This window comes from Theropithecus gelada, chromosome 4 (assembly GCF_003255815.1).
Source record: "Theropithecus gelada isolate Dixy chromosome 4, Tgel_1.0, whole genome shotgun sequence".
NCBI lineage: Eukaryota > Metazoa > Chordata > Mammalia > Primates > Cercopithecidae > Theropithecus > Theropithecus gelada.
In genome coordinates, this window is record NC_037671.1 from 87683282 (window position 1) to 87701531 (window position 18250).

Sequence of the window (18250 nt, forward strand, 5' to 3'; positions counted from 1 at the left end):
ATCTCACACCAGTTAGAATGGCGATCATTCAAAAGTCAGGAAACAACAGGTGCTGGAGAGGATGTGGAGAAATAGGAACACTTTTACACTGTTGGTGGGATTGTAAACTAGTTCAACCATTATGGAAAACAGTATGGCGATTCCTCAAGGATCTAGAACTAGATGTACCATATGACCCAGCCATCCCATTACTGGGTATATACCCAAAGGATTATAAATTATGCTGCTATAAAGACACATGCACACGTATGTTTATTGCAGCACTATTCACAATAGCAAAGACTTGGAATCAACCCAAATGTCCATCAGTGACAGATTGGATTAAGAAAATGTGGCATATATACACCATGGAATACTATGCAGCCATAAAAAAGGATGAGTTTGTGTCCTTTGTAGGGACATGGATGCAGCTGGAATCCATCATTCTTAGCAAACTATCACAAGAACAGAAAACCAAACACCGCATGTTCTCACTCATAGGTGGGAACTGAACAATGAGATCACTTGGACTCGGGAAGGGGAACATCACACACCGGGGCCTATCATGAGGAGGGGGGCGGGGGGAGGGATTGCATTGGGAGTTATACCTGATGTAAATGACGAGTTGATGGGTGCAGCACACCAACAAGGCACAAGTATACATATGTAACAAACCTGCACGTTATGCACATGTACCCTACAACTTACAGTATAATAATAATAAATAAATTTAAAAAAAATTAAAAAAAAAAAAAAAAAAAAAGAATGTATTCACACATTTGTATTTGCTTCTATATAGATAAAGAAACTAGGGAAGAAGTATGAGAGAGAGACTTTCTTCTATGTATTTTTTAAATACATGTTAAAATTTCTGAACCAAGTGATTGTATTATCTAGTTTAAAAATTAAAATTATACCACTGTAAAATGCAAATTTTAAAATCTACCATTAATGTTTCAACTTTAAACATAAGTTATTAATAAAAAGAACTATCCCTAATTCATTAAGTGTTTAATATGTATCATTTATATGAGAACTGATTTGGTATTCTGTATATTTACCCTCTAGGAATTCACCACTTCTTTCATTTTGTGAAGTCCTTATTTATATATTTCCCCTTTCTCTGCTACCAATATATCATCATTAGCAATTCCTTTTAGTTGTACAGATATATCTATATCTAGCTGAGACTGATTACAAATTATGCATCTCTAGCTGTTTATTTTGCCAACAAAATTCAAAAAAAACTAAATATTTATTTTTAAAACTTGAAAATGATGTTTTCCTTTTTCTTCCTTACACAAAGCAAGCTAAGAATATTTTGCTGTGCTCTAAAAGTTGAACAAGGAAAAAAAATTAAAATAAGGTGCATTTTCTTTCTTGGCACTTTGCTATTACAATTCCCTGGAAAATTATATTTTTCAATAAAAATCACACATTTTGAGAAAAGATAGAAGGACACTTTTGCAGCCTGCCAGAAAACAGAGCCCTTCTTCAATTGAAGACCTATCAAAATATGCAAGCAAATGTCATGGAAACAGAAGCTCTCACCATGGTAACATCCTTGCTACAGAGGAAAACCATTCTAATTCGTCATGTACTTCAAGACAAGGCATTAGGCTAATTCCAATTTTCATCTTACAATCTATCCATAATATTCAATATACCTGGCAGCAGTAAAGATTTGATAAAAATATTAATATTTCAAAAGAATGCAATATTAAAATCAAAGCTGACTCTAAATTTCTACGCAAACTGATGAATACCAGATACATAAAATCAAGCTGACCCACCTTACAGGAAAATCAAAATAGTGAGGAAAACATTAAAAAACAATTATATCTCTACTGTTTGAAAGTAAATAACTCTAGACTCAACAGAAACAGTTATGTTTTACTAACCGTAGTAGAGTTAGTAGGTACAACAAGAAAAGCCATTTTTCTAAATATAAAACAAAAACACTTTCAAAATTTTTATTCTTACTTAAATTATACAATCTACTATTCTGTTTTTATTTCATAGTGATAGATTATTAATGGCATACAATTCTTGTCTAGAAACATAGTTTCTCCAGATGATAAAAGTAAAATCAAAGCTGATTTTTCAAAAGGTTAAAAATTAATGTTATTTCCACATGTAAAAATTTAATATGCTACATAAATCCGCACTAAAATCTACTTATAAAAGCTAGTAAACAAATAAGACTTAATTTTACTACCAACTTTGTAAATTAAACAATCTAATAGCTATCATGTAAAAGATCTAATACCGGCATATTAAAATACCAAATCATCATGTTAAAATATTCATTTTTATGTGATGAATGGCCAAAAATTAGCAATTCAAAATGGAAATGTAATCGCAGAACTGAAAACCATATAGATAGGAGTCTAATAAAACATAGTTTATTATAGAAGCTGATAATGAGATGGAAAATTCAATTTGATAGTGGTTCTTTTTTAAAATGATCATTTGTTTGATGAAAGCTTGAATCTTAAACCTTAGAAAGAAAATAGATTTATATTGAAAATAAAGATAATTTTTTCCTTTTGAAGAAAATACCAAAATTTTTCTCAAATATTTAAGTATTTTTGTCAAGTATAGGTTATATTTCAAATTTTTTTAAAACACTGTGCTACAGACTGATGTTTGTGTGTCCCTTCCAAAACTCCAGTGTTTAAATCCTAACCCCCCTAATGTAATGGTATTAGGAGGTAGGGCCTTTGGAAGGTGATTAAGTCAAGAGGACTCTGCCTTCATGAATGAGACTCCTACCCTTAGAAAAGAGACCCAGGAAAGCTCCCTTGCCCCTTCTGCTGTGTGGGACACAACATGAGCCAAGAAGCAGGCCTTCACCACACACTGAATCTGCCAACACCTTGATCTTGGACTTCCCAGCTTCTAGAACTATGAGAAATAAAATTCTGTTGTTTGTAAGCCACTCAGTTTATGGTATTTTGTTATAGCATCCAAACTGACTAACTATTTATATTATTGTTTACATCACTGTTTGTGAATAATATAATTAAGCCACCTTTAAATAAAAAACATTAACGTTATTTTTGAATCAACAGCAAAACACACAGGGAAACCAAAAGGCAAAATATGATAAAGAAAAAAGTAAACTGGTTCCAAATCCAATTTTGGTCTTTAACCTGAAAACAAGGAGAAAGAACTAGAGATGAAGGAAGATCTCTCTGGATATGGAAAGAAGAAAAGATTGGGCCAGGTTTGGTGGTTCATGCCTGTAATCCCAGCACTTTGGGAGGCCAAGGCGGGTGGATCACAAGGTCAAGAGATCGAGACCATCCTGGCCAACATGGTGAAACCCCGTCTCTCCTAAAAATACAAAAATTAGCTGAGTGTAGTGGGTATGGGCCTGCAGTCCCAGCTACTCAGGAGGCTGAGGCAGGAGAATTGCTTGAACCCAGGAGGCGGAGGTTGCAGTGAGCCCAGATCGCGTCACTGCACTCCAGCCTGGGCAACAAGACCGAAACTCCATTTCAAAAAAAAAGGAATGAAGAGAAGGCAAGAATGGATGCCACTGTAGTGGTTCCAGCAAGAGGCAATGAAGGACAAACTGGATTAGAGTAGTAGCAGTAACAATGGAGAAAAAAGGGAATAATTTAAGAGATACTTAAAAGATAAAGAAAGACTTGGAGAGGAAGGAGGGGACGGTGCCAAAGATGACAGCTAGATTTCTGATTTAAGTAACTGCATTTAGTAACTGAGGTGAAAATGCTGGAAAAGAACCAGTCTGTATGTCTGCTTACTTGATCATTTCAGGAACAGAGATAGAGTTTGTCTTTGATATGCAGATGCTTCTCAACTTACAATGGCATTACTGTCCCCAGAAAAATAGTCAGTCAAACCATCGTAAGTTGGGAACTGTCTGTATTGTGTTTCTGATGTTTTTGAGAAATTCAAAAGGCAGCATCAGAGTGGGCAATAAGATAACCAACTTTGGGGCTTACATAGAAATCTGAAGTCTGAGTAACATGTGATAAAAAAGAACTAAAGTCACAGGTATGGATGAGATTACTAGAAAAAGAGCAGGGCATGAGAAAGAATGAAATCTGTTGCGCTGAGTCCCGAGAAACACCAAACTTCAACGGCTGGTAGAAGACGAAGAGCTCGAAAGGGACCGCAAAGGATGGCAAAAGACTACGAGGAATCAGGAGCATGTGGTGTCACAGAAGCCATAAAAGAAAGTATTTCAAGAAAGAGTGAACAGAATATAGACTAACACTAACTGATCCAGTAAAAAAGGGTGAAAATGTATCTTGATTTTTCAACGAAAGGGGATGATGGCGACCTTTCAAAAAAGCAGTTGATTCAAACATCATTTACTTAGCAGCTAAAGCCCTTTTTAAAACATAATCTCATCTACAAGTACAATATATAAAAGTAGTATTAGTAAATCAGCAGCACTGCAATGGAAGCAGAATGCTGACCTAGTAACCTATCTTTCCATGCAGTCACCTGAGGCACTTCACAGAAATCTAGAACACTGGAGTTTATCTTTTTGAAACCAGTGAGTGAACTAGATAACCTCTGCTGTTCTATAATTCCGTAAATGTAATGTAATCCACTTTGTCTGAATCCAGGCTTTCATGATGATTAATGACTGCTCTGTGTCTTAGTCAAAATAAGGTATTAGGGTACTTCTTTATAAACATAAATATTCTAAGCTTTATTTCCTTGATTAAACCACGGATTAACTTTTCCTTCTTATAAAAGTAATAAGTAAACAAGAGTAAAAAAAAGTAATAAGTAAAAATGTCCAATTATGAGTGTGTTACATGGTTATGTCTCTGAAAGTAGAATATTAAATCAAGAGCTAAACAATAAAACTTTCTCCTAAGCTGGTTTTTGGGAGTTCGTTCTCAATAGAATCATCATCTTAATATAGTATTTTTGTATCACTATTCTTCAATAATTTGCTAGGATTCAAAATATCTTCCTTTTTGGCCGGGCACGGTGGCTCACACCTGCAATTCCAGCACTTTGGGAGGCTGAGGTGGGTGGATCACCTGAGACCAGGAGTTTGAGACCAGCCTGGCCAACATGGTGAAACCCCGTCGCTATTAAAAATACACAAAATTAGGCCGAGTGTGTTAATGACACTCACGCCTGTAATCCCAGCATTTTGGGAGGCCAAGGCCAGTGGATAACGAGGTCAGGAGATGGAGACCATCCTGGCCAACATGGTGAAATCCCGTATCTACTAAAAATACAAAAATTAGCTGGGCATGGTGGGGTGTGCCTGTAGTCCCAGCTACTCAGGAGGCTGAGGCAGGAGAATCACTTGAACTCGGGAGGCGGAGGTTGCAGTGAGCCGAGATTGCGCCACTGCATTGCAGTCTGGGTGACAGAGCAAGACTCCATCTCATAAATAAATAAATAAATAAATAAATAAATAAATAAATAAGCCAGGCGTGGTGGGACAAGCCTGTAGTCCCAGCTACTCGGGAGACTGAGGCAGGAGAAATGCTTGAACCCAGCAGAAGGAGATTGCAGTGAGCCGAGATCGCGCCACTGCACTCCAGCCTGGGCGACAAAGCAAGACTCTGTCTCAAATATGTAGGTATCTATAGATATCTACAGACATATCTTCGTTTTTTCAACAGTACTAACATCTTCTACCCTTTATTCAACCTCAATTCACTCATTATAATGCATGTAACAGAGTAGAATAAACTTCTTGCTAAGTTTTAAGTAACTAGCACCAAACACAGTTGGACCAAGGAGTTTTTTCACAAGTAGATGCACTAGTAATCCTCATCATCTGTTGCCATTCATTTGCCTTTGGAATATTTCTGTGGTACCAGAGGATGGATAACAGGCTTTGCCTGTGCTTCATCAGGACTTGTTCTCTACTTTATATACACTCACCCTTTCAGATCACTAGGCTGATCACTCAGCTATCCCTTTCTTGATTTACTTGAATTGTTGGCTAATAGGAACCAACAGATGCAACACCACACTGTAAGAAGTTTCAAAGATTTTATGATAAATGATAGACTAAACATGTATTTATGCCCGCTTTGATATAAAACCTCACTAAAGGTGAGAGTTACAGAAAAAAGAGGTATCAACAGAAAGGGAAAACAAAAATATAAGACCAACAATGCAGAAAAAAAAAAACATAGCAATGTAATTTTGAAAGACAGAAAGTACAGAAGTTAACAGAGCATAGAGCAAAGAAAACCAAATACTAAGTACATGCAAAGAAGGATGTCAATGCAAGTCATTCCTGCTGCATGGTGCAGTCCCCAGAAAGGATTGAGTCATATAAGTAACAGGTAACCTACACGGCCGCCAGGGGATAAAGGTAAGCCATAGGACAAAAAACAAGGAGACCAGGGAAAGTCTATAGAAGGACCACTAAACCTCTAGCTTCTCTCCTCTACTGCGGGCAAAAGGCAGAAGATATGTTTATTCTGTGAAAAAGCTGAAGGACAGAGCTACAGTGGAGAAGATTCAAAACAGAAGAGAAAAACTGAAACTGCAAGGGTAAGTGAAAGTTTACCCAAGAGTGGACCCTAGCCCCTTTACCTTCTCTACTCCAAGAATAGTAACAGCAGGCAAGAGACTGAAGAATTGACCTCGAGACTGGTAAAAGAATTTCAGGGAAAATAACTACACATTATAAAATTTGTATATCCTCCAATTTAAAAAGAAAAGTTTATACACATTTTAACATTATTTTTTAAATGCAGATTACCTCTAATATATTATATTACTTTTGTCATAATAATGCATTACTTGCCCTGCACTTAATTATTAAAGCTGAGTTCATCAAAAAGTTTCAGACTTCTGCAAAAGAAAAATTTTGAAATGTTGGCAAATTTTACTTAAAAAGTTCTTGGCCTGATTAAGGGTCCTAAACTTCTCATTTAGAACTTGCTCTTAATAGGAAGTCTAAGGAAGAAAGGTAATTTACAAATCTTACAAAGACAGAATCAGAAATTACACTGGGTATTAAGGTCTACAGCTATCCATCGGAAACGTCTTATTAAGCTATAACTTTGGTGGGCTGAAAAATGGCCACCTAGAGATATCAGGAACGTGTTACATTATATGGCAAAAGAGACTTTGGTGGTGTGATTAAATTAAGGCCATTCAAGGGCAGGGGAGATTATTCTGAATTACCCAGATGAACCCTAAATGCAATCACAAGTATCTTTTTTTTTTTTTTTTCAATTTTTTTTAGAACAATTGTCACCAAGGCCTGAGTGCAGTGCCACCATCATAGTTCACTACAGCCTTGACCTCCCAGTCTCAAGCAATCCTCCTACCTCAGCCTCCCAAATACAACAGGTGTGTGCCACCATGCCTGGCTAATTTTTTCATTCTTTATAGAAATGGGGTCTCACCATGTTGCCCAGGCTTATTTCAAACTCCTGGGTCAAGTGATCCACCCACCGTGGCCTCCCAAAGTGCTGGGACCTCCAGATCAGTAAGGGAATAAATGCATGTTGTTTTAAGCCATCAAGTTTGTGGTAATGTGTCAAAGTAGCCATAGGAAACTAATATAGTAACTAGCTAGTATCATCATGTTTTCTAAATTTCAACTTCGCATTTACCACCCTTAGGATTTCTGTCACATCAAAATACCACTACTATTATTATATTTTTCTTTAAATTAGTTCACTCTAAAATCTAAAAAATAAATATTTTAAACAGAAACTTTATAACAAATGGTATACCATTTATACTATACTAGAAACTGGTATTGCTTACCCTAAATAACCAGTAGTCCTAAAATTAGAAAAGATAGAAATTAATCAATGATACTAAATTCTAGTAGATATGTTGCCTATTGAATAGTCTAAAAGTGGGTCCATACTCTGTTGAAAAGGAAAGATCAGCAAGTCTTAGATACTAAAAACTAGAGATAGACTTTCTCCTTATAATCTGAAAGACTGAATAAAAACAAGAATGGGACTACATTTCTCATGGTATGATGTAATGTCATCTGATGCCCTGTCCCTGGACCACCTAAAATCATGTCTCCTCTCACCACTAGAAGCCATACCTGTCTATAATCAACTCTCTTCTTACTTCCTTACAAATAAGACCTAGTGCAGGTGAAAAGGAAAATTTAGGTGTTTCCTTTGAATATACAAACAACGATCAGAAAAAGGCTATTTCACCTGGTGAAAAGGAAATTGATGACAATGTATAAGCATAAAAGAAGGGAGAAAAATCTTAAGTATTCTTTCTTTTAAAGTCATAAGGAGAATTTATGAGTAAGAATTATTAGAAAAATGTGCCTTAAAGTCTGCTTTCTTTAGCAGAATATCATATAGTGTCCGATGTCATTCAACTTTAATAGAAACATATTTCTATTTTTTTAAAGAGGTAGAAAAGTCATAAATCTCTGCATAAGAGCTAAGTACAGGTTTAATCTGGGGCTTTGGCAAATCAAAAGTCAGAAAGTGGAATTCATAAGACCAATCTTGTGATGGTGGCCTAAACTGAGGATAAACTAAAAATAGCAAAAAATCAGCTTTTGCAGGAGAATCTGAGGTTGACCTTACAAAACCAAAATTAGGAAAAAATAACAAAGGCTACACAATTCAATATAATGAAATTTTGCATTTGAGAGAGCAAATTGCCTCCTGCTACCCTGAATGGATTTATGCGAAACTGGAGCCTATTCTGGATGGCATAGTTAATATATATTTATACTTAGAATACCCTTTAGAATATTTACCAAAAATATAGTAGGAATGTAAAATAACCACTGAATTAACTAGGATGGGTAGACATGTGATTATCTACTACATCCTTCTTACAGCCAGATGCCGTTTTAGCAATTAACCATCCAATTAAAGAGCACACCAAAAATACTATGAAAGGTATATATATATTAGTGATAAAAACTAGGAGATTTAAAGTTGGTAACATGTGCTTTTAAGAAATAAAAAAACTAGATAGAAAATTATGAGAAATTATAATCAGAAATTAAACATTAAAAAACAAAGACTGAAATCATTAAAACTTCATGGAAAATGAAAATGATGAACTAGATACTTATAACTAGTATAAGTAGCATAGTGCTATGCCATCAATTAAACTGTTACCAAAATACGTAGTTGTGAAACATGTTTTCTGAAATAAGTTATAAATGTAAACTAATCTAGAATCTGTTATAAATAAAATAAATCTGTTTTAATAAAAATAAATTAATGTATTTGGAAGAAGCTGACAATGTCCACTGATGAACAAAATGTGACCCTTTCAGAGACATTCCATATATTTTATAATCTTAACAACGCAGGAGATAAAAGATAAAAAAGTGAAAAGTCTATTGAAATGATGGCAGGATGGCCAGGCATGGTGGCTCATGCCTGTAATCCCAGCACTTTGGGAGGCCGAGGTGGGCGAATCGCTTGAGGCCAGGAGGTCGAGACTAGCTTGGCCAACATGGTAAAATGCCATCTCTACTAAAGAATCGCTTGAACCTGGGAACCAGGGGTTGCAGTGAGCCAAGATTGCGCCACTGCATTCCAGCCTGGGTGACAGAGAAGGACTCTGTCTCGCCCACCAAAAAAAGAAATGATGGCAGGAGAAAAAAATTAATAGGAACACAGTCATGTAATAGTCATACTATCAAACTTCATAAGAAGTCTAGTTTATTTTAATTGTCTCACTTGCCATTTAAAAGACAAATCATTTTTTGGAAACTAAAATAAAAGAGTTTATTATTTTATTAAAAATTCATTACTTAGTAGATTTTCACCAGGTATTGGCAGAAAGAAGGAATTTTTAAGTACTGATTTATATCATTTGCATTGATCATCATATGACCATAACAGAATTTCAAAGCTAAGCTCTTACAGCCTCTACATTTTACAGATGAAAACCTGGAGAATCAAAAAGATATTCAGTGGTGTGTGTCTGTCTGTTTGTTTGTTTAACCAGAGACCACTCCTAACCCACTGGGAAGTCTCTGAAGAGAATATGCAGAGGACAAAGCTCATGTTATTGTTTTAGGGAAGAATGGTGTTTGGATTCTGGACTCTGCAAAGAAAAGTGGGAATTTAAAGAAAGCCACTGATAAGTTTCTTGAAAGGAAAAAAAGGTAACAGCATAAATTAGATTATACATATTCCTATGCAGCAAGGAAGATATAGCTATAAATTTAAAAGGTGTTTACCTACATTGGTAACATATAAAACTAGTCGAATCTGAAAGACTGGGGAAAACACAAAGATGCATTTTCATTCCTTTAACAAACAGTTTCTAAGATATACTGGGCTAAACAATGGAGGTTTAAAAAGAAATAAGGAAGGAAAGGACTAATAACCTCAGATTATTTTGTGAGGCAAAAACATAACCACAGTCCATAGATTTTTTGAGGCAAAAAAATAACCAAAAGATAGCTTGTGAGGGGTAGCTAGAAACAGCAAGGCATCTTTAAAGAGAATGATTTTTGCTTTGAGAATAATCATTCAAGCAATCAGTTTTAGTTCTGAAGCAATTTGACAATTAGTAACAATTTTTCAAGAGCAAAGATAGAAAAAGATATTGCTTTCAGCTTCATGAAAGCAAACCAATCTCCCACAAATCCTATGGAATGGAGAGCAATGAAGACACAGTGTGTGCACAGGAATCTAAGATTTCCTCACTCTTGAACTGATGGCCTCAGAATGAGATCAGCTGCTACCAGAGAACTGAAAAATCTCCATGTCAGAGAAGTAGAAGGTAAAGGTTGATGATCAGGACCTAGACTATCATGGAAGGAAAGATCTAATTCTAGACAAAGGTGTGTCACTTCTGACCAAGTTGCTCTAAAAGTGATGATAGAGGAATATTTAATGCATATATGTATGTGTCAATTTTGTTTAAAGAGGTTTAAGATTAAATATTCATGACTAAGGTAATATGAAAGAAACCTAGTAACTACCTTTTTTGTGCATTTACTGCCTTCAGCCCTCTATGTTGATAGTGTTGAAGAGAGGTGTTTTTAAGCCACACCGTTAGTCTAATGGTAGTATTTTAGGGTATAAAATCTATCATTACACAGAGAATTACAATTCAACTGAAGATCACAAATGAATCACCTACAAATGCCATGAGCACATACAAGAAATGGGAAACAATAAATCAATATATCTAAACCTGCACTGTCTACTACACACATGGCCAGAGCACTTGAACAGTGGCAAGTCCAAGATATGCTGCAAGTGTAAAATTCCCAATGGATTTCAAATACTTAGTACAAAAATAATAATTGTTTTTATACTGAGTAAATGTTGAAATGATAATACTTTTGACATAGTGGTTTAACTAAAATATATTATTAAAATTAATTTCACCACTTTCTTTTTTTCTTAATGTGGCAACTAGAAACATTTAAAGTCTATATGTAGATCATATTTGTGTTGCACGTTATATTTCTATCAGCCAGTATCAGTCTCCCCATATTAGGCTTTCTTCCGGAATATAATTTTACTAGGTCAAAAAACAGGGGTAGACTGGAAAGATAATACAGATACAAAGAGCAGTGAAGAAGCTACTGAAATAGGTTGAATATAAAACAATTTGAGCCAAATCTGACATGATCTTTTTAAAATAAGGAATAAATAGCAAGGGTAACCCAAAAAGACAAAGTGATGAGCCACTTAACAGACTTCAGTGACTGTTTGAAGATTGGTTGTCCCTAGCGGAAATGTATAGTATGAATGAAGAAATAGAGTACTAGAAGCAAAATAAAGCATGGGTTAAAGGTTGATTTAACCAAAACACCTATAGCCATACACTTTTCTCTATGAAGAGAAAAAAAGGGGGATAGAACTACCTTAGAAGACAAGTATAAAGACAGCCATCCAAAAGCTGGAAGAGGCCAAGAAAGCCAGTGTCTTAGGAGGCTTATTACAAATAGAGAATTTGAGTAAAATTACTCTCTTCTTTCTAGTTCTATTGTCTAATATTGCTATCAGTTATGACTTATGAGGTAAAGTTTTTAAAAACACAAAACTGAATATGTAGACTAAGAGTAGATCTAAAACTTCTGGAAATTTCTGACATTTAGACAAGTAGTCCTGAGCTACAGTTTACTGTACTTTTTCCCTAACTCTCTAGCATATGTGAGAAGATCATTTAACATTGCAAACACATTAATTTTCTCCAAATTAATCTAAATTCAAAGCCATTCCAATTAAACTTCTTAAAAAAATTGCTGGGTAACATGAAATACAGATTCTGAAACTTACATGTTAAACAAAATGTCTGCGAATATTTAAGAACGTCCTGGCAAACAGTGAGGCTTGATTTATTACGAGATAATCAAGATTATATCAAGTTGCACAGAACTACACAAACACAATAAACAATTTGGGGCTAAGTCAGAGCCATAAAATTGTAGAAGAGATTACAGACCATTGAGAATAACATTTCAGTTTACAGCTGAAACAAAAGCTCCGTAAGTATAACGACCAGTTTGTACAGCATTACGTTTTCAAGATCACTCGAATCAAAGAAGCAGGAAAGATAAAGTCGAAAAAGTAGGGACATCTATCAGAGAAGAAAGGTAAAAGGGATTTCCTGGATGAAATAGTGAAAAGAAACTCTAAGAAGAAAAGGCTATGCAGCAGGACTAAAGAATGGAAGGCTTCGGAAAGAATGCCTTCAAATGAAAAATAGACATATTTTTATATATATTATATATTTGACTGCATTGAATAAAATCAAATAGTTCTTTTGGAGAGTTTAAAGAAAGAAGTAATAATTATAATAACCAAAAATATTCCTAATGCTAGGTGACAAGACTTTTCTAAAAAATTAAATATAATTGTATACTATTTGACTTAGATAGGAACAATATTTATATCGCCATGAAAATACAAAAATTGAGTATTAATTTGACCAAACATGTGATATAATTACAATAGGATGACGGAAGGAGAAAGGGGAGTGGAAGGGGTTAGTGGAATTAGAGGGCTCAATCCTATTATTCCATAGTACAAAGTAAGCAGATCATGTATAAAATACAAAACCAAAAAAGAACAGCATAGACTGTGTGGAACTGTAGAAGTAAAAGCAAAACAGAAAGAGGAAAATAATTAGCTCCTAGGCGTAGTACTTAGGGTGCAGAAAAAGGTAAGAGACTGTTCTATTTTTCAGTACAAATCACTCATACAATTGATATTTTAAAATCATGGATAGGCATTACCACGGATTATGTGCAACTTACATAATTTTTTCAACAATAAAAAATATTACCTTCATTATTTTGAATATACAAAAACCAGAAAAATAGGCCGGGTACAGTGGCTCATACCTGTAATCCCAGCACTTTGGGAGGCTGAGGCAGGCGGATTGCTTGAGCTCAGGAGCTTTAGACCAGCCTCGGCAACAAGGCAAAATCCCGTATCTACGAAAAATACACAAATCAGCAAGGCGTGGTCATGCGCGCCTACAGTCCCAGCTACTTGGGAACCTCAGGTGAGAGGATTGTTTGAGCCCAGGAGGTCAAGGCTGCAGTAAGCCATGTTTGTGCCACTGCACACCAGCCTGGGTGACAAAGTGAGACCCTGTCTCAAAAAAAAAAAAAAAAGAGAGAGAGAGAGAGAGAGACAGAAAGAAATGAACTGTAAGAAATACGGTGGCAGAAATCCTCAAGAAGCAATTATACCTAAATCCAAAGGTGTGCTTAAAAAATTACATATATCATGATCAAGTAGCATTTATCCCAGGAATGCGAGGATGGGTCAATATGAGAAAAATCAGTGTAATTTACCACATAAATGGTGTAAAAAAGAAAATGACATGATAATCTTAATAGATACCGAAGAGGCATTACTGCCTTAAAATTAATGCCTTAAAAGGTGTTAAAGCCCAAAACCTATTTATGATTTTTAGAATTACTGGAAGAACAGAATCAGAAATTTCTTAACACAATAAAGGATATCTAACAGAAATCTACCACAAACATACTTAATGGAGAAAATTTAGTTACATTCCCTTTGAGGTTGAGAGGAAGGTATAAATGTCTTCTCCCTCATCTAACTAGAACTAATACTTAATTCAGTACTAGAGGTCCTGGTCAATGTGTAAAATTAGACAATGATGAGAACTAACAGAATTTAACAGGATTGTTGAATCAATAAAATAAATCAAAAATCTAGGCGGTGTACTAGAAGTAGCATTTAAAAAAAAACAGACACGATTTACTACAAAAGCAGAAAATGACAAATATTTAGAAGTTACCATAACAATAATAAAAAACTTAAACTCAATTACAGAACAGAAAAAGACCTGAAGAAAAGCCACAGCATTCACTGAGAAAGTGATTTAGCACTGCAAACACATCAATTTTCTCCGCATTAATCTAAATTCAAAGATGTTCCAATTAAACTCCTAGCAAAAATTTCTGGGTAACATGACAAATTGATTCTGAAACTTTCATGTTAAACCAATTGTCTACAAATATTTAAGGTAATGCTGGCAAACAGGAAGACCTGACTTAATACCAGATATCAATTACAAAGTCATTGTAATAAAAAGTGTGGTCACAGCCGGGCACGGTGGCTCACACCTGTAATCCCAGCATTTTGGTAGGCCAAGGTGGGCGGATCACCTGAGATCAGGAGTTCAAGACCAGCCTGGCTAACGTGGTGAAACACCATTCATACTAAAAATACAAAAAATTAGCTCAGCATGGTGGTGCGTGCCTGCATTCCCAGCTACTCAGGAGGCTGAGGCAGGAGAAACACTTGAGCCCAGAAGGCGGAGGTTGCAGTGAGCCAAGATTGTGCCATTGCATTTCAGCTTGGGCAACAAAAGCAAAACTTCATCTCAAAAAAAAAAAAAAAAGTATGGTTACTAGAAAGGGAACAGACTGACAAATCAACTGCCTATACTAGACATCCAAGAAAGAGACTCACTTATTTGTCAGGCCATTTTTCCTACATATGCCATATATGCACAGATCTGAATCATGAGTTTCACACACTGAAATTTTCTGAATTCATTGTTATATTTAGACTTTGCTTCTTTCCATCTAGGGAGACTGGAATGTGTTAGAACTAAAAGATTCAACTTTATTTTTCCTAAAATAGTATTTTCTTCCATTTCCATCCCTAACCTCTAGTGCTCCTCCATCTCCTCCTCCCTCAAACACAGAAGATTTTTCTATTTTCTGTTTGGCAAGGGGGGCTAGAAGACAGACAGATGCCAATCACATATCACACTGTCTTCAAATTTGCATTTTAGCAGAGATTTATTATATATGTAAAGCATATATAATGCTTTACATGCATAGGTTGAATATCCCTTCTCTGACATGCTTGGGACCAGAAGTGGTTTGGATTCTGATTTTTTTCAGATTTGGGAACATCTGCATTATATATACTTACCAGTTGAGCATCCCTAATCCAAAAATCCAAAATGCTCCAACGAGCATTTCTTTGAGCATCATGCTGGTGCCCAAAACGTTATAAATGTTATAGCATATCAGTCTTTGGATTAGAGATATTCAACCTGTACAGTATTTAACTATGTTCAAATTATTTGTTCCCTTTCTTTTACCCCAGGTACCCAGTCTGATGTCTCCATATATAAATTCTCAACTAGCTTATACTCTAATTACTAAAAGAAGAGTTGGTGAAGAAAAAAAGCAACATGTGATAAGGTGGTTGCACAAGAAATAAACTCTTTCCTATAGAATAAGTAGTTCTCATACTTGAACATGCATTAGAATCACTTGGAGAACCTGTCAAAACACAAAGTGCTGCCAGGCGCGGTGGCTCACGCCTGTAATCCCAGCACTTTGGGAGGCCGAGGTGGGCGGATCACAAGGTCAGGAGATCAAGACCATCCTGGCTAACACGGTGAAACCCCATCTCTACTAAAAATATAAAATATTAGCCAAGCATGGTGGCTGGCGCCTGTAGTCCTAGCTACTCAGGAGGCTGAGGCAGGAGAATGGCGTGAACCCTGGAGGTGGAGCTTGCAGTGAGCTGAGATGGCGCCACTGCACTCCAGCCTGGGCGAGAGTGCGAGACACCGTCTCAAAAAAAAAAAAAAACCCCACAAACTGCTAAACTCCATCCCCAGAGTTTCTACTCAACAGGTGTGGGGCTGAGCTGCATCTATGAAACTTCCTGGATGGTGCTAATCCTCCTCTATAGGCGACATTTTGAAAATCACTGCCCTACAGAACATGGGTTATCAACTAGGGGCAATTATGTTCTCTGAGGAAACTGGGCAATGTCAGACTATATTTTTGCTTGTCACAAATGGTAAAAGGGGTGCTCCTGGCATCTATACTCCTGGCATCTAGTGAATAGAGACCACAGATGCTGCTAAACATCCTACCACGCACAAGACAGCTCCCATAGCAAAGAATTATTTGGCCCAACACATCAGTGGTTGAGGTTGAAAAAACCTGCGATAGAGTAAAATACAACTTACTTCAAATATATGATTCGACCATTAAGTTGGTAAAAGTTCTTCAGTGCATTTCAAAAAGTTAACATGGGAAAGACATTCAAAAGTTGTATTTTTTGTCAAGTAGTGACAACTGTTTGAATTTTACTCTACAGTAAACTACAGCAAAATGAAGTTTTATAGAGATTAATACATAAAAGTATACCAAGTTACAAAAGGAAATAAACATTTATATAATGTTATTGGTAGAGAATTATTTTTTAATAACTAGTTATATTAAAAGACTGGTTTCTTTGACATGTAATGACCAACAATGCTTATTTCGTAAGCTGAGTGAAAAACAGGTGCTTATTTTAGTAGTACATGTATTTAGATATAAATAAAATCTTTCATAATGAGCAATTTATTTTAAGGAAAAGTAGCAATCACAGCAGTAATCAATTCTAAGTAAATAAGTCTGAGACATATATGTGTATGTGTATATATATATGTATATCTGTGTGTACACACACACACACAAACACACAGACAAATGCTCACACACACACACAGACAAATGAACTTACTCCAGTAGGCTGAAAAATAAGTCCATCCATTTCATGGCTCACTTCTTTGGCAAAATTTCCTTCAAGTAGCTATAAAATAAATACACATGTATTCTTTAAAAATATAATAATCACTTTAAAAGTATTTAAATGTCTCACTAGGCTTTATAAAAATGTAATATATAAGTTATAAGAACTGAAAAACAAAATAAGACAAAGGGATAGGTCTAAAGGAATCTAGGTTAATACATTCTAAGATCTGAATACACACACACACACACACACACACACACGCACACACACACGAAAATTTCCATTCCTTGCCAGGCTAGATATTCTAAACAATAGTCCTAAGTACAACAGCCAAAATAATGAATAAAGCATTGAAAACATATTTTTAAATCTATTCCTAAGCCAGCACAAAAGGAAGAAAGACACAGAAGCAAAAACAAAGTGAAAGTAGAAACTCTGGAAAGTAATAGATAAAAGGAATAAAAAATAAACACACACAAAAAATCAGAAGCAAAAATCTGTAACTACAAACTAGCTGAAACATGAAGATTATAGCCCAAAGCTACAAAGACACTTGCTTGGGGGCAAAAATTTGTAACCATAAACCAGCTGAAACATGGAGATTATAATCCAAAAATACATTGTGTTTTCCAAGAACCCTTAGAAAATGATTTTAATCTTACTTTGGGTTTTTTTGTGTGTCTTTTCTACATTTTTCCAAGCAGAGAATTTCATTGCAAAGAATACACAGTAAAAAATACAATTAACAGTTTTTTCAATGCCGTATCAACAGAGTTATAGACCCTATACCCTCTAATTAATTCTGACTTACTACGTGTTTTAACGCATCTCTTTCACAGATTTTTATTATTTTGAAGAACTTAACATGTATATCACTGATGGAGGCCTGAAACACGAATTTTTGCATGTCGGAGAAGAGAACAAAACATACTTTCACAGAGCCAGGTGTAGCAATTCATTTTCACGCTTGCTAATAAAGACATACTCGAGACTGGGTAATTTATAAAGAAAAAGAGGTTTAATGGACTTGCTGTTCCACATAGCTGGGGTGGCCTCACAGTCATGGCAGAAGGTGAAGGAGGAGCAAAGGCATGTCTCACATGGCAGTAGGCAAGAGAATGAGTGTCAAGCAGGAAACCCCTTATAAAAGCATCAGATCTCATGAGAACTCACCATCATGAGAACAGTATGGGGGAAAACAGCACCCACGAATCAATTACTTCCCACCAGGTCCCTCCCACACACCAGGTTATCTAGAATCTGGCCAATTAACAGAAAATTAAGGAGAG

At 35.6% G+C, this 18250-nt stretch overlaps 1 protein-coding gene across 4 annotated transcripts in view; it reads right to left on the bottom strand.

Annotated features, from left to right (window-relative positions):
• Positions 1 to 18250, bottom strand: part of RNGTT (RNA guanylyltransferase and 5'-phosphatase) — a 340094-nt gene that overhangs the window by 154299 nt on the left and 167545 nt on the right. For 2 of the 4 annotated variants that reach the window (XM_025383640.1, XM_025383642.1), the window contains exon 12: positions 16950 to 17018. The exons of the other annotated variants lie outside the window; for them this stretch is intronic. In XM_025383640.1, the coding sequence (XP_025239425.1) occupies positions 16950 to 17018 (69 nt within the window). The remainder of the gene's footprint in view (positions 1 to 16949; positions 17019 to 18250) is intronic. 4 annotated transcript variants of the gene reach the window in all.